Source organism: Trachemys scripta, chromosome 11, assembly GCF_013100865.1.
Source record: "Trachemys scripta elegans isolate TJP31775 chromosome 11, CAS_Tse_1.0, whole genome shotgun sequence".
In the NCBI taxonomy this organism is placed as follows: Eukaryota; Metazoa; Chordata; order Testudines; family Emydidae; genus Trachemys; species Trachemys scripta.
The window spans coordinates 44,748,727-44,769,353 of record NC_048308.1 but is presented as its reverse complement, the minus strand read 5'-3'; the positions used below and the strand labels follow the sequence as shown (position 1 = coordinate 44,769,353).

At 40.2% G+C, this 20,627-nt stretch overlaps 1 protein-coding gene across 6 annotated transcripts in view; it reads left to right on the top strand.

Annotated features, from left to right (window-relative positions):
* The window catches only part of PDE1A (phosphodiesterase 1A), a 291,971-nt gene that overhangs the window by 76,850 nt on the left and 194,494 nt on the right, over positions 1-20,627 (top strand). Inside the window, exon 1 of one of the 6 annotated variants that reach the window (XM_034785792.1) lies at positions 4,838-5,260. The exons of the other annotated variants lie outside the window; for them this stretch is intronic. Coding sequence (XP_034641683.1) covers positions 5,208-5,260 — 53 coding nt within the window. The 5' untranslated portion in view covers positions 4,838-5,207. Of the gene's footprint in view, positions 1-4,837; positions 5,261-20,627 lie in introns of those variants that run through there. 6 annotated transcript variants of the gene reach the window in all.

Below are 20,627 nucleotides of genomic sequence, written 5' to 3'. Positions count from 1 at the left end.
TTTCCTTATGGGTAAATTTTTCAAAAGGGCCTCTTTCCCACAGAAAGAAAGAAAAAAGTAAAAGGGACCTAGGGTAAGTTGCCTAGACACCAAAAAATGTTACTGTGTCTTTTTGGCTAGTTGGTACTAGATACAATAGAACTTGGTTGTTTCTCACTGTCATTCCCAGCATGAATAACTTGAAATTCAGAGAGACACTGATGGTGCCTCTGTCTTTTCCCATGGCTGATTACAGTCAGTTTGAGTCCTGCTTGTCCCTGCACGTTGCAGTGCCTGTTAACACCAAGTTGTTTGATTCCAAAAACAAGCAATATATTGGTGGTGGGGGTGAGACATTTTCACTGTTAATTCAATCTTGAGCTCTAGCAGCCCTAGACTCCAAGAGAGGCAAAAGTGGCTGAAAGCTTGAACCTTGCATTTTTGTTAGAAAATGACATATTGTGGGTGTTGATTTAGCTTTTGAGTAGGTACATTTATCAAATTGACTGATAGACCACTTGATCTATTACAATATATGTATTAAAATGTATCTAGCTTTCTCCCAGACCCACATTAGCAGCTAATTGCATTGTTTCCCCGATCTCTGGATTTAAGGGAGCACTTTAAAAGGACTGCTGCATGCTCTCAGAACTTCTGCCCCCCATTAGGAAGGTTCATCCTTTCCCAGTTCATCCTGGGTAACTGGCCACCGTCAAACATCATAATCATGCCACTTGCCTTTTTCTCAGGCTGCTTCTGCACTTACAGGCTTCCTGAGCGTATAATAATGTGGTTTTCCTTGCTGGAGTAAATTTTCACCAGCTCTACACCTAAGAACTGGCTGAGCATGAGATAGGTTAGGATAGTAAATAGACTTTACCTGTATATGCTCCTCTTCTAAAAAGAACTGAACCACAAAATTACAGGCATTTCTCTGACTGCCTATGCAGTCTGTTAAATAGATATAGTAGGTAAGACTGTAATATCACCATCTGGTGACTCTGGTTTTGGGCTCCAGGTCCCAGTCTCACCTTCCCACCCAAAGATTTTTGCCTTTGGCACTTGGGGATCCCAGGGAGCCACTTTGTCATTCCCCTCTCCTCCAGAGTATGATAGACGATGACTTCCTGTTCCCCAAACAGCCCCACGGTTAGGATGATGGGGCAGGCTTGCAGAACGTCAGGTTCCTTCCACACAAGGTGGCAGCAGGGAGCTCACGAGGATGTAAAAGCCAAATTCACAGGTCTCATTATGAAATAGTTGCACCAATTTTTGTGGAGCTTTGCTTTGAATATTTAGGCTTATGCAAATCTGAAACAAAAAACAAGAATAAAGGGTTTTGAAATCCCATAAACCAAAGCCGCTGTGCTCCTGTATGAGCAGGAAAGTCTTAGCAGGGAAATTAAATGTCTTACGTGATGGCTTTGATGTAAGCCTCTGCTCTGTCTGTGTCTCTGTGAGTGAGAATTGTATAATTCATATTTATGAAAGGTGAAAAAGAAAGCCAGATCTTAGACACCTTTACCACATATACTGCAATCGTAAATAGTTTGCAAACTTTTCTATCCAGAGCTTGGATGAGTCACACCTATCTACCGTACTGCCTAGTTGCGCAAAGTTGGGGAGGTCATTAGGTTAAGTTTCAGAATGTCTTTTTCCATTTGCTAACATTAACACACAGAAATAAATTGAGGATGTCCTACACATGTGTGTACTTTGAGTACTATAAGCTTAATGCAAACATAGTAGAGCTGTTGGGTGATAAAACATCATGAATCCGATCTGTGGCTTGATGAATCCTATTGAGGAATATGGGTAGCTATAACTGAATTCCTAAAACATTTATGGACAGTAGTGCGATATAGCAAATGTCATGTTGAGTATGTTGCACTTGGAATAAAATTTACCCTTGGCATGCAGGGCTAGCACAAAGTCCCCCATGTCACTTAAACCTTACAAGGGGGCTGTGCCAGAGGACAACCAGCTGCATGGCTATGCAACGTCAGTGCAGAAGGACCAGTTAGGTACAGTCTGGGGGATATCTCGGAGCAGGCCAGCCGAGGGGCTGTGGATCCTAATGTATCCCATGAGCCCAGTGCAACTAGCGAGGACAGGCTGTGACTACTATTCTAGCTCAAGTACGGCAAGGCAGCCCCATACGGTGACCCTAGATTGGGTAGGTGAGTTTCACCTCCCTAGCGCCTCCATATTTCCTTCCCCACATAGAAGTCGAATACTCAGGCTTTGTGCAGGTGGAGTGAATTTCACTCCCTGTGCACATGGCATATCCACCTACACATTTGCTAAAGGCTGTGCAAGGTACAGTACCACTGATTGACTATTCTAATATTTTTTTCATTTACGTATTAAAGACTAACTTCCGCTATGCATTGATTAAACAGAATCTGTGGCAAAGTACTGAAGTGAAAGATGAGATGGTATTCTCGTAATAAATCTCATTTAAATCTTTTCTATTTCAGACATGTGGGCTTTTTTTAAAGATGAGTGTAGAAATCCATTGCTATTGTTAATTATTCCAGAAAATAGACTTTAAAAAAATCTAATTCCAATTATATCTATTAGTGAACAATATGGGGAAGTTTTTAACACCTGTAAATTCCTATGGATGCTAAACAAAAACTATGACACTCAATGGATTAAAGCCCAAAATGTCAAATGCAGATGCTTCTAGTTAAGTAGCTAAATCCAAATTTTTGCATTTAATTATGTGGAAGCAGGTAGATGAGGGAAGATAAAACCTAATGGATAGAGCTGGTCAGAAAATATTTTGGGGGTTTTCCCCTGTGGAAAATTTAGACTTTTCGGTGAAAAATAAAAAAACTGAACATCTTTGTCAAAAACTTTGAAATGAAAACTGAAATATACAATTTGGAAATGTTACCAAGGTGCCTCATGTCCCCATTCTCCCCTATGGGTTTGGTTTCCTAGCAGGACTACATCTCTGATGATACACCACGGTCTCCTCTCTTGGTGAGGCTTTGGATTGCACAGAGGGAGTCCCTGTCTGTGATGAATCATGGGAGATGAGGTCCAGTTGCATAGAGGAGAATGGTAACATGAGGCAGTTGAACTACAACTTCCATGAGGCATCAGAGTGGCATTTTCAAATTGAAACTTTTTGGGTTTTGGATGTTCCTCTATTATTTTTATTGTATTTATTAATAATAACAATAATATTTATCATTTAATCCACCCACAAAGTTTAAATTTTCCATGGAAAGCAGACAGTTCTTATGAAAGATGTTTTTAAATCAAAATCTAAATTTTCTGTCAAATATTTTTGACACATTTTTTGGCCAACCTTACCTGATGGACGCAGGTGGGAGTTGCTGAGCTTGGAGGATGACCCTGCCACTCTGGTGACAATCTGTCCCTTCTCTGATCTCATTGAAGTTCCTCCACACATGTTGTTGGGGTTGGGGAATGAACTCATTTTGGCATAATTCTTTTCTAAGCCACACAGGCATTTCACAAGTAAATTATACTCATTCCATCTGAAATGAATCCCCCTCCACAATGTGACCCTGTCCCCGACAGGGTGGTCCAGGGCTATAGCTTTTGGGGGAGAATTTTAGGGAGCTGGATTTTAATGCAAAGTTACAGGGTGTCTAGATGATCTCCGAGGATTCCATACGCCTCTCTACATCTGGGTCTAACTATAGGAGAAAATACTGCATTACGGTGAATGACTGGAAAGAGCCATCTGTATGACCTTTTTGGATGGCTGCAAGACTGACCAAGATCTCAGCAGATACTCTTAGGTTTTCTCCATATAAGAGACATTTGCTGCTTAAATTATTCAGCTAACGCAGAAACAGAATCTTTCATAGTGAGGGGATCAGTTTCTGTGTGTTCCCTGGCCAACCCACCTCACACTACTGATCTGCTTTATAAACAAGAAATATCCAATCTAGGAGGAGATTTTCAAAGGCACTAATGGTAGCTAGGTGCCTAAATGCCATGAAAAGTCAATGGGAAATAAGTCATTATATGTATTGTTCTTTCATGGGAATTTTGCAGAATTCATAATTTTTAACATGCAACGTGTTTTTTTTTTTTTTTTTTTTTTTAACCTAAACACTTTAAAAAAAATCTAGGACACATCTCGGCATGACTTATCCTGCTATTTGGTTGTGCTGCTGTATTTATGGCACCTTCCTGATTTAATTTGGTTTTGTTACATTGTATAATTTAATCATGTGTGATATCAATCTTAAGGTCACAAAAAATAAAATTACAATGGCTTTCTTTGTGGCCTCTTTACCATATCACTTACCCCAGTTTAATTGCATTACCACCATTTAAGTTCCTCCTGATTTATGTTAGTTTGATGTCAGTCAGCTCCTAGCATCTTGTTTCATCTGTTTGAATCCTCTGAAGTCTTTTGGTACATACAGTGGTGGTGCATTAGTGTAGTCAACTGAACTCAGCAGTCTTTCTTTTCCTCGCTCACGTAGGGAAGGTCTGGTTCTGTGTAGTAATGGTTCCACCAGCTGCAAACACCATACTCTGCTTCAGCCAATTGTAGGTTATTAGGTCATGAGTGCCAAAAATTATGAGTAGTGCTTCAATTTGCATAGTTATTATCCACACATCATTCAGAGTGAATAAAAGCCAGATTGTAAAATAATTACGATCTCTTGAAGTGGAGCCAGCCCCACAAACGAGATCCATCAGTCTTCATTAATTTGTATACAGTTCTTTTAGCAGAACAAACTTTCTGAAGGTACTCGCATGGGAATGTTGAGGCAGCTGCACAACTTTTATTTTGAAGAAAAAGTTGAGCCTCGGAACAGCGTGTTTGAGAGAGAGAGAGAGACTGCATTTAAGACTTTGACCAGCATGTGCAAGAAGTGTTCTCATGGCTGGAATACTCTAACACATTTTTACCTGGGTAACACTTGGCAAAGTTTCACATTTTCTTTCCACAGCTGAAAGGAATCCAGTACAATTCCCTGCTTCGATCAACTTGACTCCAGTGTTTTTGCATAGCCTGCATGGTTTGGTAGTGCACAGACGTGCCTGTCTTATGTGGCCTCTATGGCCCTTTTTTGCTCAACTGTCAGAGAGAGGGAGGGAGTCTTTCCCCAGCACCAAAAAATCATTCTGTGTGCTCTCTGCAGCACAGTAGCTAAGAACAAGTTTCCAGATTACTCGCTGGGTTTTTTGGAGTTATTTTCAGGAAGAAGTCATTCCCCCCCCTTTAAATGGATGATTGTGTTACAATCAAGAAAAAGCATCTCCAAAGACCTATTTTTAGGTAAGTGATGCTCTTGTTACTTTGAACTGAAATGTTCCAGACTTTCCCCCTACATGCTTATTTATTAACTTAAGTTGATAAATATACAGAAACAAAGAAAATAGTTCAATGGATTGAGCCTCAAGTTTAACTTGGTGTGTCCCACTAAAACATTAGATGCTTTAGTAACTTGGAATTGTTCTTTCAGCTTATATTGAAACTTTGTGGAAGTTTTTTTTTTTTTAACTTCATCAACTTTTTCAAATTTTTTGTGTGTGAGATTTTCCTTGTGAAAGAGGCACGACACTTGAAAAACTTTTTTTATTTACTAAGCCTCTGCAGTCTCTGAATGTTTTCTGAATTATTAAGCCTTTTAAATGCAGAACATTGTTCTTGCTTGGTTTGGCTGATTATGTCTGAATGGCAGAATTTTCATGCTGGAAATGAGACACCTTTTAGAGTGAAGTAGCTTGCTCACAGGGACTTAAAGCCAAGTTCTACATGTGATTAAACTATGCATTTTATAGCTACCTCATAGGAATAATTATTCAGATGGGGAAGGAGATAGATTAATGAATCAGAACTAGTTTTGTGTTTTGTGTGATCTTTTCTATGTATATTTTAATCTATGAAATATCCTGGTAATTTAGGAGATTGTTTTTATTTTATCTCTTTACTTTCTGATTTCTGGTATATTTAATTAGTTGTAAAGGTCCTTTGGTGTAGATCTGGCTAACATCATCATATACTCCAAAAATCCCCTATCTTCCTTCTTGACTCGTCTAGTTTGAAAGCTAGTGAACTGGCATGGGAATAGCATTTTTCTACTGCTTTGAACAGGGATTCATGTAAAAAGCAAATAAAGCTACAATAGTTCACGCTTTTGTTTATTACTACTGACACCCTAAAGACAGCTCTCAATCCTACTGGATGGAATATGATGACATCGATAGGGTATTGTAGCCAGAGTGTTGATATGCTAGATAAATATAAGATTATAGATGGCCCTATAGCATGTACAGGGTTGTAATTTAATGGTGTCATAAACTATGCAAATGCAATAATAATTGGTTTCTGAGCTTCAGAGGAAATTCAGACAAGTACTTGTACCAGGATTTTCTATTGTTGTTGTTTAAATATTGGGGGGAAGGAAGGGGATGGAATCTTTAGAATATGATACCAGCAGAAAATCAGAACATTCTAAGGCATTATGTAAATTAAATAGCTGGAATATCACCCGTAAACTTGAATAACTTGGATTTTGTGGATTTGCCACACAATATTCATGATGACTAAAACTGAATATGTTGCATTTATTTGATCAAAGACAAATATTTTTAATGTAAAAAGGTTTTGACTGAAGATTAAACAATGTGTAATATTTTCTTAATGTGACACCTTTCCATTCAAATTAATAGTTTCAGGCAAGTATATATCTGTTCATACATCTATAATTATTTTTAAGATGCTCAGTAATTATCCAATAAGCTTTGACAAATGTTGTCTAAAACACACATTCTTCACTCTCTTTTGAAGCAATTATAGTCATGGGTGAATGAGTATATTTTCCTGGTATGTTCAGAGCACTTCTGTGATGACTTTAATTGCTGCCAGAGATCAAAGCTGGTGTAGCTAAGTCAGAGACACATAGTTTACTGTAGCTACTTCATGGACTTTTTCCCAAAGCATCTTCTGGGAGTAAATGCTAAATGGACAGAGTATTTCTATTGATTACTTTTTACTTTTATTATTCAGCATTTCTACTCAAACCCATTCCCCCAAATTTGTTCTAAATGATGAACAGCTAATTGCTACTGCTGGCAACTTCAGGGCCGTAGAACTAAAAAACCCTAACATGGATGGCACCCTAAGATTTCACTGAGTAGCAATTATTTCTCAGTGACAGGAACTCTGTATTTACTACAGAAATTTAAGTGTTCCCTCAGTCAAGACGAAACAGGAACAAAATCTCCTTGCAACATAAAAATCGTCATGTGCAGGAAATAAAGATGTTATCATATGAAATATTGTAGCTATGTTGGTCCCAGGATATTAGGAAGATAGGGTGGGTGAGGTTATATCTTTTATTGGACCAACTTCTGTTGGTGAGAGAGAGAGAGAGACAAGCTTTCAAGCTACACAGAGCTCTTCTTCAGGTCTGGGAAAGATAGTAAGAGTGTCACAGCCAAATTCAAGATTTAGCAGATAGAATATGTGCTAACTACTTATAGTAAACTAAGGGACCATTCAAGTTGAAGTGGCCAGTTAAAACCCTTGTAGTCGTAGTACAAAAAAGAGGGTTATTGGGTTACTGTTTGTTGTAATAAGCCATAAATTCAGTGCCTTTATAGAGACGATTTCTAGCAAAATTATAAATTTATTAAACTGTGGGTTTTTTTGTTGTGTTTATTTTCCTTCAAAATTTGGGGACCATTTGTCTTGTGAAACAAAGTACGTGTACACCAGAACTGTGACGTGTTAGACCACAGTTTTTAAAACAGGTATTTCTGAAAGTACAGATTAGATGATTTTGTTAGGTACAGACTATAAAGTTGGTAGCTTAATCATTCATTCAAAGACTTTCCCCCTCAAAACATGTTGATCTATCAGCCCCATTAATACAAAAATTGTATTATCTGGCTATGCCGTGTCTCTCATTTTTATCAGACACTTTAAAATACATACAAATCACCACTGTTGAAAGCTATAGTTGATCTTAACAAGTGCATATGAAACACTTTCCTTATTAACTAAAGTTGCATTCACAATGGATGTACAATTACATTAATGTTAAACAAGGCTGGACAAACCAGTTCTGCTAAAAATAAGAATAAAATTGAATATTTGCCCCCCAAATAACCTTCAGTCACTAATTCCTTATGACAAATAACACTCTGAGCAGGATAAGGGAGGAGAATTATATCTTCTAGAGGTCTTGATGCATCTTAAAGCCTACAAATAAATAGGAAATAGAATTTCAAGTTCATTTTCACACATTTGATATTAAAATGAGAGAGAGGCTGGTCTTGTGGTCCTCTCTAGCTGGGCCAGAAATGGAAAGTACCAAATATTTCTTATATATGTGCATGTGTGGGAGAGCTCTTTAAAAATTCCACACAGCTTTCGAGACCTAAGACATTCAGATAAGCCTCCAAAATTTTGCAGTCTTATCAAAACCAAATTTCCAAATATTTTGAGATTCACCTATCCCATAATATTAAAACAGTTTGATAAACAGAACAAGGAATTTAAATAACAAAACTCATGGCTTGGATATGCATTATTTTTATACTAATATTCATTACAAGGACGTTCAGTATTTATTACTAAATCTGCTACATCTTGTGCATGTAGGGTGGGTGAATTACTTCAGGTAATAATCAAAATCAACTTTCCCATGAAAAGCAGTTGGGTCCCCATAGCTGCAACTTTTAAAACTGGACTGGAAAAAAGCCTTATAAAATGCATTGTAGGGAATAAATTCAGTGCTGGCATGGTCATGGAGTAAATGACCTAATAGGTATTTTTATTCTCAAATTTCTGTCATTTTAATGAAAATATAAACCAACCCAAATATTTGCTCAAAGCATGTATTGAAGCTAATCCTTTCCCCAGTTGGAATCCATTTACCTTTTTTTTTTTTTTTTTATTCTTCTTCACTTGACTCTGGCTTTCCTGGTCCTGCCTGAGACTGGGAGCAGAAGGATCACAGTACCATGGGAGATATTGTTCTTTTGGTATCTCCATGCTTTCTGAAATAAATTCTTTCAAAGAAACTTTGAGCTTGTGAGACTTCCAGAATAAAAGAGGTTGGGTAATAAGAATTTGCATTTGATATATAGTACCTTAGATCCAAGGATTTAAGTGTGTTTTTAAAATACAAATGCTTTCTCTTTACAACACTTCTCTCTCTACCCCAGTGCCTCCCACACATACCCACATCCCAGAGAGCCTGACTAATACTATTCCAATTATACAGATGAGGAAACTGAAACACAGGGAGGTTCAGTGACAGAGGAAGTTGTGTCTGAGCTGGGACTAGAACCCATGTTTGCTGGTACCCATTTCAATACCTTAACTATAAACTCTGCTTTTCTCTCTAGAAAAGCATCAGTGCTTTGGATGTTTACTCTGAACTGAATGGCCTGAGCCTACAAACATCTAGTCTTTCATCCACCAATAATTAGATAATATATTTTCCTACCGATGTATCTGATCAGGATGCAATGGTGGGGATGAGTCTATGCAGAAGGTTTGGAAGTTCACTTTAGATAAGTGTCCCAAAAGTTGGCTGCTTATCTGAAACTGATGATAAATTTTTGAGACTCGCTCCTCTTTCCTATGCATGGCTCCTCTTTACTGTTATCTTTTAGTAGTACTCATCTTCATCTCTTTGAATCCACAATCCACCTAATTTTAAAGACTCATTGCAGAGTAGCTTCCCAACTAGATCACATCTGCTGCTGACCTTAAATTTCTACCTAGTGGTCAGGGGACTTGAATTCAGCAGGTGGTCAGGATCCAGCAGACAAGCTGTCTACCAGGTAATGCAATTGGACGTTCAAAGGGGTGGGCAGTCTGTTAGAAAGCATTTCTCTGCTCCAATACACCACTTTCAGATACAGACGAGCCTCAAACTTTACAAAATTCTAAATGTTAATGCTATTTCAGGGCAGATAGCTTCCTTAACCATTGATGTATAAGCTCAGGAAAGACCATTATTTCTATGTAAAATACTTATATGGCTGTAGTATCAGAGCACTTGACAATCTTTAATGTAGTTCTCCACAAACACCCCTCTGAGGTGTGGAAGTGCTCTTATCCTCATTTTACAGAGTCTCTCTGTGCCTCACTTCCCTAGGTGACTGATTCCAGGTCACACAAGAAGTTTGCACTGGAGCAGGAACTTGACCCCAGGTCTCCCAAGTGCCAGGCTAGTGCCCGAATTACTGGGCCATGGTTCAAACCTGTAATCTTGACTTTGGCTTCCATACTTGAGACACCAGCAGAACTTAATCCTTTAGCCGCCTATTCTCGTCTGCCATGGTCAGAGATAGGCCAACACCAAAACCGTTTGTCTTTCCCACACTGCAAAAAAAAAAACCTCCCTCCAATTTTAGTATTTTGGATAAGAGCTAGCTGGATCCAAACCACTCTGGCTTTGCAAAGAGAGAATATCCCACTTGATAAAGATTTTTAAACTGAAGAATAAAATATGTTTTGCGCATATTGGACCCTTTCAGGGATTTCAAAGCATCTTGCCAGTATTAATTCTCATGGTGTGTTTGTGAGGTAGGTAAATACATGTGAGGAAACTGAGACAGGGGGGCTAATGGACTTGCCCAAGATAACACAGAGAATCAGTGATAGAATATAGAACTCCAGAGTGCCATGCTTTGCTAAGCCATGCTCTCCCCCAATATTCAAATCTCCCTGTTTGCTTTTTTTATTACAATGGTCTTGTATCCACTCACAAGACTTTTCCTGGGTCGTATGTATAAGACAGAAGGACAGTCATTGAGTTGAATGGAATGCCATTGATGAACTGTTGACACACATGCTATTCATAACCATCCATGCTGGTAACTTACTTCTGTTTTACAGAGGATGAAAGGAATTCAGACCAATAATTTATCAGAGATAAGAAAATACTTCCCACTCACTGGCCTTCCATGAAAAGACAAAGCTTGCACTTAAAATGGCACTGATGGACAAACCAAACAACAAAAGCATTGTGCAGTTGGTCTGATAGCATAAATTTTGTAATTGCATGAGATTGGACAAAATCTCAACAAGTTCAATTGAGAGCGTGCAGTATGTCCTTTTTGTGGGACACTGAGAAAAAAAGATATTCTGCACATTTGGTTCTGCTTCAATAATGCTAATAGTGCAGGGAAAGTTCAAAGATAAGAATGGAGCAGCTAGGTTACCTATCCCTAGCTTCTAGCAGCTTTTTAGATATTATACCTCTACCCCGATATAACGCGACCCGATATAACATGAATTCTGATATAATGCGGTAAAGCAGTGCTGGGGTGGGGGGGGAGGGGGGGGAAGGGTTGGCGGGGCTGCACACTCCGGCGGATCAAAGCAAGTTCAATATAACACGGTTTCACCTATAACACGGTAAGTTTTTTTGGCTCCCGAGGACAGCGTTATATCGGGGTAGAGGTGTAGTTGCAATATAGATGGTGGATTATGTTCATGTGTGTACCAGTAGCTTTGGGTGTATGTCAGTCTATGTCTTGCACATGGAATTTCCAGGCACAGATTAGGCATGTATTTTATACTAAGTGAATGTAATTTTGAAGTTAAGGTGGTAATATTCCAAAATAAATGGATGTCTTAATTTTTCACTTGTAAATAGTGATTCCTCATTAGAGATACTAAATGGCTTGGCATGAAGTCAAAAAACAGCCACTTGAGATAGACTTTAAGATGCCCAGCCCTTTGAAATTTACCTGTGGAAAAAATTTCATATAATAGAGGCAATAAAGCATTTCTTTAAAAAAAGGAAAAAGAAAAGACCCTTATTCTTGTCAAAGCCAATTTTCTGAAGTGTTTACCTTTTAAAACCTGATTATATACAGTTTGTGCCCTGGATACCTGCTCTGCCAGACAACCCCATTCTATTCTATAAGGCAACATCACATAATGCAATTTGACTGGTCACATCTTAATGTCTCAGCTTTCGTTTTCAAAAACACAGCATGTTTCCTCAGCCAATATAATGATATATGAACAACAAACTATTTTTTAAACAAAATGATTTACTGCTATTGGTAATAATAATAACTACTTGATATGAAACTCTCCATAGATTAAACACAGGTAGCCTCAACATAGCCCGTCAACTGGTGTAAACTGTGTAGCTCCATTGATTTCCATGAAGTTGTGCTAATTGACTCAGAGACCCTCGCCCAAAGGATTCCACTAGGGCTGGCTAGAGCCCCATTGTCAGCGAGAGGAGATTTTCAAAAGCACAGATGGGAATTAGATGCCTAACCTGGGGGTTGGGCACCTAGCTGCCCTTTGTGTGTGCCTTTCAAAATCTCCCCATATGGCTATTGTTTTGGTCAAGCGCGCGCTCTTTTTTCTGGATGGAAACTCGCACAGAAGCCAGCTCAAGCCCTTTGTCATATTTGTTACTTGTATCACGGTGATGCCTATAAGGCCTCATCTGTAAGCAGAAGCCCTGTTGTGCTTTGGACTCAGGGATTTTTTCCAGAGAGTAGCAGGGACAGACAGACATGGGGACATCATCCTGAAAGCAGGAGAAAATCAAAGAGGGTTAGAAAGGGAGCTGATTTTTCCAGCTACAGGGCCAGGCACAGCAATGTCTTGTCTGTGGCTTCTGCAGGTGGAATTACCTGCTTGTAGTCTTGTTGTTTCTGTCACCTCTGCTCTGTGTAAATAGGAATTGTGTACATATTATAAACAAATTAATTAGATTAGGAAATAGCTGGAGTCTCTAACTTCTCTTCCCAGTCCAAATCCCCCAAAGCTGCCAAAAGAACAAAAACTCTGAGTTTAGCAGGCTCATTATTTTGCAGAATCCTGCCTGGGTATTTTCATGAGTAGCTAAAATCAGCTTCAAAAATTGGGTACCAAACCTCTCTGCTGTTCCAGGGTGGAAGCTAATCAATGGGGATTTTTACATCAGCCATGTGTAGGTAGGCAATTCCACTAATGCTGTACACTGAGGTGACAGTTATATCCTCCAGATTTCTGTACAGTTTTTGGTTTTTAGAAAATATTTATAGTGTTGCAATTTATAAGCTAATAAAGTAGCTTTTGGTTTGTTTCACTTAACTGCACTGTAATAAACTATAGAGACTGCATGCTTTCTTTCAGACCTTATTTGTTGGCAAAGTCTTTCCTTTTCCCCCTTAAACAATATACTAAAATTTATTTTCTAGCAAAAAATAACTCTCCTTTCAAGCCAGCGATGTAATGCCCTTACATGGCTCTTTGCTGTTTCTCGAAGCTCAAAATACTCAACAGTTTTACTACAGGCAAGTGTACCCACCCATGTGGGAAAGCATGAATGCTCAATCTTATTTATTAAAATTGTTCTATTTGTGGGTCAAGATCTCTAGTTCCCTGTGGCTCCAGTTCAGAACAGTACTTAAGCATGTGCTAAATAGGGATGCTTTCCTGAATCAGGGCCTATTGGTTTGTTAATATTTGTCAGGAGTATACCAAGAGTTGGCACCTTTTTAATCTAAAGTCCGTGGAAAAGATGCCAAATCAGAGTCCTATAAAGTGGTTGACACTAACAAGGAAGCAATTCACTTATGTATGGTGGCTTTATCATGTCACATGATATTTTCCCATTATTAGAATATGATATTGAAGTGGGCTGATGTCAAAATATTTTCTTGTGTAAATTACTATTCATCTCACAGAACATCTCTTTAGCTAACTTCTAACCTAGGGTAAATGCATCAGTACCACCCTACCACTCAGGAAGAACATCATTTAAAGAGCCGAGGCAGTCAAAATGGTATCATTTACTGTTTAAGTAAACAGCCTAGAAAAGGAAAAGATTTTAGAGCAATTCAGAGAGTGCTTGTTAAAATGGGTTATTTATCCTCTTCACTTAAACAGTTGTCTTCAAATGTGTCCAAACTGTTATCCTCCTCATCCTCACAGTATGTCATTAATAGGTAGATGTGCTACAGATTTAACAGGTTCATATGGAATTATGTACGGTAACTAATACAAATGTACATTATCTGCCATTATTGCTAGTGACCTGTTAGTTGCTAACTGTACATGAATGTAGCACATTCACTTAACAAAGTGATTATTTGTTCCCTGGGATCTAGAAGCACCCTTTGCTTCTAGCCCTGAGTGTACGTTCCCTGCTTCAGAAATCACAACTTGTGCTCCTTGCTTTAATGGGAAACTATTTTACTGCAGCCTTTTACAGGGCACATCTTACTCCACATCTTGCACTGCCTCAGCTCTGCTGACCAGTGTTGGGTGAGGTGAAGCTTAAGGCTCAGCCTACTCCTGGGCATGTTCTACCCACCTGCTTGCTCATGGTGGGGAGTAGTGACCCCAAGAAGATTGTGCAGGGGATAAGGTGGGGGTTCACAGTCCCTTATGCTCCTGTGTGAGTACAACAGGATCACTGATGTCTGAACCCAAAGTTATTGAGCAGCGTATTGTTTAACACTTAATTTTTAAAATGACATTTCATTAAATGGTTACTTCAGAAGGCAGGAAGGTGAGGAGACTGACCTGGGGAGTCTTCATAGAAGAAGTGGGTTATGGGAAGAAGTCGAAAGAGGAGGGAGAGAAACATCTCCATGCCCAGGGGCAGCATGAAAAGAAAGGTGTGAAGATGAGACTGGGAGAAGAATGTGGCAGAAGCAAAAGGAAAGACGTCTGTGAGCAGTATAGAGAGCCAGATGGGGTGGGGCAGTAGAAGGAAAAGAAAGTCGAGATGCAGGTGGCAGCAAGATGATGATGGTTGTAGAAGGTGAGGCTGAATGTACTGGTTATGTGGGAACAGAGTTTAGGAGTGAGATGGAGAAAATGGGTTTGAAAATAGCACTGAGGCTGTGAGCCTAGGAGAAGAGGCGAAAATTGGAGTCATTGACCGAGCGAAGCAAGGCCCTGCACTCAACTTGATGGCATTTCTCTGTTTGTCTTCATGTAGTGTGGACAACTGAAAACTTAATCTGATCAATTTTAAAACACAAGGGAATGTCTGAGGCCTCAATGGGCAGAACTCTGTCACCAAAATCACTAATCAGAAAACCGGAAGGGAGATGTGAAGGACACATGGAGCCTTCCTGCATAAGAACCTATTTCAACTCTACCCATTGTCCCACTTGAGTTTAAAATGTTAATGCCCTGAATGACTCATCTCCCAGTCAGCAAGACAATAAATACTTTAACAAGTTACAAATTATATAATTTTAACAGTTTACATATTTAGATATGTCCCTGAAATAGAAGGAAATGGAAGGGTAGCACATAGGGAACATGTATAACATGCCTTAGCAATTAAAAAAATATTACTTGCTCTCCCTCCTGAGAGATGCCTAACAGTTGTGGGGTGGGTTGTCAGCCAGAATCATAGAATCATAGAATCATAGAATATCAGAGTTGGAAGGGACCTCAAGAGGTCATCTAGTCCAACCCCCTGCTCAAAGCAGGACCAATTCCCAGCTAAATCATCCCAGCCAGGGCTTTGTCAAGCTGGGCCTTAAAAACCTCCAAGGAAGGAGACTCCACCACCTCCCTAGGTAACGCATTCCAGTGTTTCACCACCCTCCTAGTGAAATAGTTTTTCCTGATATCCAACCTGGACCTCCCCCACTGCAACTTGAGACCATTGCTCCTTGTTCTGTCATCTGCCACCACTGAGAACAGCCGAGCTCCATCCTCTTTGGAACCCCCCTTCAGGTAGTTGAAGGCTGCTATCAAATCCCCCCTCATTCTTCTCTTCTGGAGACTAAACAATCCCAGTTCTCTCAGCCTCTCCTCATAAGTCATGTGCTCCAGACCCCTAATCATTTTTGTTGCCCTCCGCTGGACTCTTTCCAATTTTTCCACATCCTTCTTGTAGTGTGGGGCCCAAAACTGGACACAGTATTCCAGATGAGGCCTCACCAATGTCGAATAAAGGGGAACGATCACGTTCCTCGATCTGCTGGCAATGCCCCTACTTATACAGCCCAAAATGCCGTTAGCCTTCTTGGCAACAAGGGGAACAAGGGCAACAAGAAGGGGAAACTAGATGGAGAGGAGAGGGAATGAAACTTTATTCATTCATCTCTACTAGCATCCCTCACTTCCCAAAAACCTACATGCTGAAAGGAAGAGAGAAAGAGAGGGCACCAGCTTTCTGCCCAAGCCTTCCAATCCAGGGCAAGACAGGGTCTTTGAAGGGCGAAGAATTGGGGAGACTGGTATGGGGGAAGGAAGGAGAGAGTGAGGGATCAGAGCAGATGGCGCTTGCAAGAGGGATTGTGTATGGTAGCTGTAGGCTGTCCTACACAATGCCTGCACCATGAGAATTTTCCTCTGGCCTCCTGCAGTGGGAAAGTCCCTTCTTTTATATTTTTGAATGCAGTCAGGGTTTTAGGTCCCTTAAGTCATAGGGGTCCTGTGACCATGGGCTTCACAGACACCAAAGTCCATCTTTCTCCCCCTGCTGGCTTCTATCTCCTTAAATTTCTTTGGAGCAGAAGATGACCCCACAGACCTCCATGCAGTAGGTAGTACACTAGATCTATTGTGATCTGGGTACTATCTCCTGAGTAGATTGCAGGATTTGCTCTTAAAACCTTTGGAAATTTTACAATATGTATGGCAGCAGTATGCAAGCATGGTATATCTAGAATCTAGAAGTCAGTGGTATGGATATGGTTCAGCCTCAACACTGAATTTCAAATACTTGTTTCAGTTTTCTTTCCCGGACTCAATGTTTCAATGTACTTTGTGTATATGAAATGTTTGGCTGAACCTTAAAGAACTCATCAGATAAGGTCATTAAATTCATTTGCAAGCCAGGAGGGAATAACAAAGAGAGATCCAAGCCAACGTTCTATTTAGCACTGAATGCTATGGAAATCTTGAGCTCTCTCCTGAAATGCTGTTTAATTTTCCATTAAAGCAGTTCATGCTCACAAATGTACATTTTTTATTCTCAAATATTTCTCCTTTTATGTACATTATAAAAGCTAATAATGGAAAAAATGACACAAGCTGTCTAGTCACCTAAGAATGGGAACCATATTAAATGTACTTTTTTTAAGCAAGTAAAGATAGACATAGAAAACTGCTGTTTAAAAGGAATTTAAATGCTACTAAGCATTTTAATATGAATATGAATATGGTGCCTGTGAAGAAATACTGACAGTTACCAAGAAAATGTGCAGAGTCAATAAAGAGACCAGGAAACTGCTTGCAGAAAGCTTTGTGACTGTTGTAACAATACAATAATATTTACTTAGTTCTGCTCTTGAGTATAATTTAGAATTCATCCAAAAGCTGTGAATTTAAATAATTTGATCATGATAGACAACTGTATATGCTAAGGCTGACATTTAATACCAGATCTAGCTGGTGTGACCTTTGTTATAGCAGGATTAATGAATATTAAAGAGGTGTCTGTCTTCTTTTATGTGATTTGAAATCAACATAGGTCTGATTTTCTAAGCTAAGTTGCTAGTATGCAAAAATAGTATTAAAGGAATAGAATCTCTTTAATTCATAGTTATGCTGTGCATTGGAAATATAGGTGCACTGGAAATATCACGATTTGATTTAGTGGCCTGCTGTGGTAATCTTACTGAATTCAAAGGCTGAGAACCAGAATTTCAGCATTTGTAGGAAGAGGTGAAAAACAAGAACAACAACAGCAAAAGGTTTTGAAATTCCAGACATTTAACATTTATTGCTTTAACAAGATGCAAATGTTACACACAGAGAGAAAAATATTTTCCATTACTTCATTGTACACTTTTGAAATTTAGTATATTCCGTGAATAAGTGAGGAATATTGGGATACGTGAATGCAAAGAGGAGCTGCAGTAATGACAAAATGATTTGTTGATTATATATTTATACATGCAGGGCCGGCTCCAGGCACCAGTGTAGCAAGCTGGTGCTTGGGACGGCATGTAAGGGGGTGGCACATCCGGCTCTTCGGGGGCAATTCAGCGGCGGGTCCCTTGGTCCCTCTAGCGGGAAGGACCTGCCGCCGAATTGCCATTGAAGAATGAAGCGGCGACAGTAGAGTGGCGGTGGAAGTGCCGCAGATCGCAATAGTGGCTTTTTTTTTTGGGGGGGGGGGGGGGGGGGGGGGGGGGTGGGGGCCCCCCCCCCCCCCTCCTGCCCGCCCGCTTCTTTTTTTGAATTGCTAGCGCGGCGCCGCCCCCCCCCCCGGGGGGGCGCACGGCNGGGGGGGGGGGGGGGGGGGGGGGGGGGGGGGGGGGGCTGCTTGGGGCGGCAAAAACCCTGGAGCCGGCTCTGTGTACAAGTGATATTCCTTGTAGAATAAACCATCACAGAATATTGCCATGTGACTTCTTCAGAATGGATACTTATAAATCATTTTAAAAGGCCTTTAGTAAAGTTATTAGTTTTGTAGCTTATTACAGTATAACAAACAAGTATCTGACATTTAGTGTTATGAGTTATTCCTGCTATGCTAGCATCTAGAGGCCTCAATCAGAATTGAAGCCTTACCCTGCTAAGTGCTCTACAAACATAGAATAAAAGATACCTGGCCCAAAGAGCTTCCAATCTAAGAAATCTTGATTAGAGGAGAGGGACTCAAGGCGGTGGTTATAGACAGCTTGTTCAGTGGGTTGGGAGGGGAAGGGAGAGGTTAGTCAGTAGATGGAAATACAGGGGGATTCAAAGCTGGGTGTTCTTAGAATGGGGAAGGCAATAGTCTACTTGTATTATGACGGGAAGGAGCCTGATGAGTGTGAAAGGTTAATGAAGGTGAAGAAGGCATTGAGTTGTGGCCAGGACGATAACAAGGTGGGAGGGGGTTAGGTTGCTGTGGCAAGTGTTGAGGGTGGAGGAGGAAAGGAGGCAAGAACTTTCAATGAGACAGGAAAAGGGAGAAGAGAGAGTGATGAGTGGCGAATGAGAGTGATTTGTGGAGGGGAAAGGTTGGCAATATCCTGCTCATGGAGGGCACCGGGGAAGGATTTTTGGAGGGAGTCAAAAGGAGTGAATAAACTGCTGGGACTGTGGTGTGGGATTCAAAAGGAATGGATAAGTAGTGCTTGATGAAGAGGATGGCAGAACAGATGAAGGAGAAAATCATTTGGTAGTGTAAGAAATCTGTTTTGGTCATGGAGTCTTTTTTTTGAGAGGCGCTCAGATTGTGTTGCAAGAGCAGAGGAAATGGATGCTGAGGGGAGGGGGTGAACTGAGGTTGTGGGGGTAGACGTTGCTGTGGGAGAGAGGGGCAAAAGAGTCCGGCATGATTTGGACAGTGGAGTGGAGTGAGTAGACAACTGAGTTGAGTGGGGGGGGAAAGCATGGAAGAGGAGGTTGAGAGTGGCGGAGAAGTCATGGACATAGATTGACGATCACATAAGTGCTTGGTGGAAAAGACAGACAGGTAGTGCTGTAGGACTGAAGAAACTGGTATTGGGAGACTTTTGAGTATTTAGTGAAGGCAAGGTCAAGAAAGTGGTCATTTTGGTGTGTTGAAGAGTGAACTCTGTATTGATGGTCAAGTGGGCAGATGAGGATGAAGAAGCAGGAGACTAAGCAGTCAGATGGAGTATCACTATAGAAACTGAAGTTGATGTTGATTGGGGAAAGCTAGGAGTCAAAATCAGATGGGAAGGTGGTTGGGAAGGATGAGGAGGGCAGAGATGATGGCTACATGGATGGGAAGAGTTTGGTGCAGTGTTGTTCAGAGGAGAAAAGAGCTAGAAGAGGAAAATGGTATGAGCTGGAGAGGATCGGTCCACAGGCGTGGAGGTGGTGACAAGGAAAGATGAAGGGGTGGTTGTGATCATGGTGGAAAGGTAAACCAAGTGTTTGGGTAAACTGACACATTAATTAGCAAATGGTCAGTAATGTTTCTATAAGAATCCTGACCCTCACATGATACCATATATATATTTTTATGACTGTGTTAATTTCTTCGTGTTATCGATATGTACAGTAAGTTGCACAGTGACAGTAGTGAAACACTCTTTGTACCTATAGTAATTCTTGTGACCAATTGTATGTGTTTCTGCCATTCTGTGTGACATTACATCATTGGTGAACTTTATCTTGATGGGTTGTTATGAAAAAGAGTGAGACTGAAACTAGATTAGTAGTTTAGTCACTCTCCCGCTGACCTTTATAGGTTTGGTAATTCATCTGTATGTTTTTTGTCAAGAGCCTCTGACTCCTTAAATTTACTCCAAGTTGAATTGTGACATCTACACAAAGAACCAGCTTTAACTTTCCATCAGTTCACAAACACTTTAAAAGTAAAGCTTTTCCCTGATCACCTGTGACGTTGGTTCTTGCCCTTCCAAATTTGCAAGATTGCCAAGATGAAGACATTAATTCAGTATCATGCTTTCATTCTACTTTCCCCTTTCAGGTTCTCAGTATCTGTGTTCAACCCATGCCAAACTGATGGGTGGTTGTTATTACACAAACACAGTATGGAAAGTCATTTGTACTTCTTGATCCACTAGGTTTGGGCTCCTGGTCATGCTGAAGGTGAAAAACGTGGTGCTAAATGGTTGTTTCTTGAATTATTAAACCTCATGCTTTGAAAAACCTTGCCTAAAGCTGTGAATGTGTCAGAACAATATGCTGACCTCTAAATTGAAAACCAGCTACGTGTTTTTTCAGGGCTCTGTGTGTAATTTGACTTGTTGTCACATTTTTACCC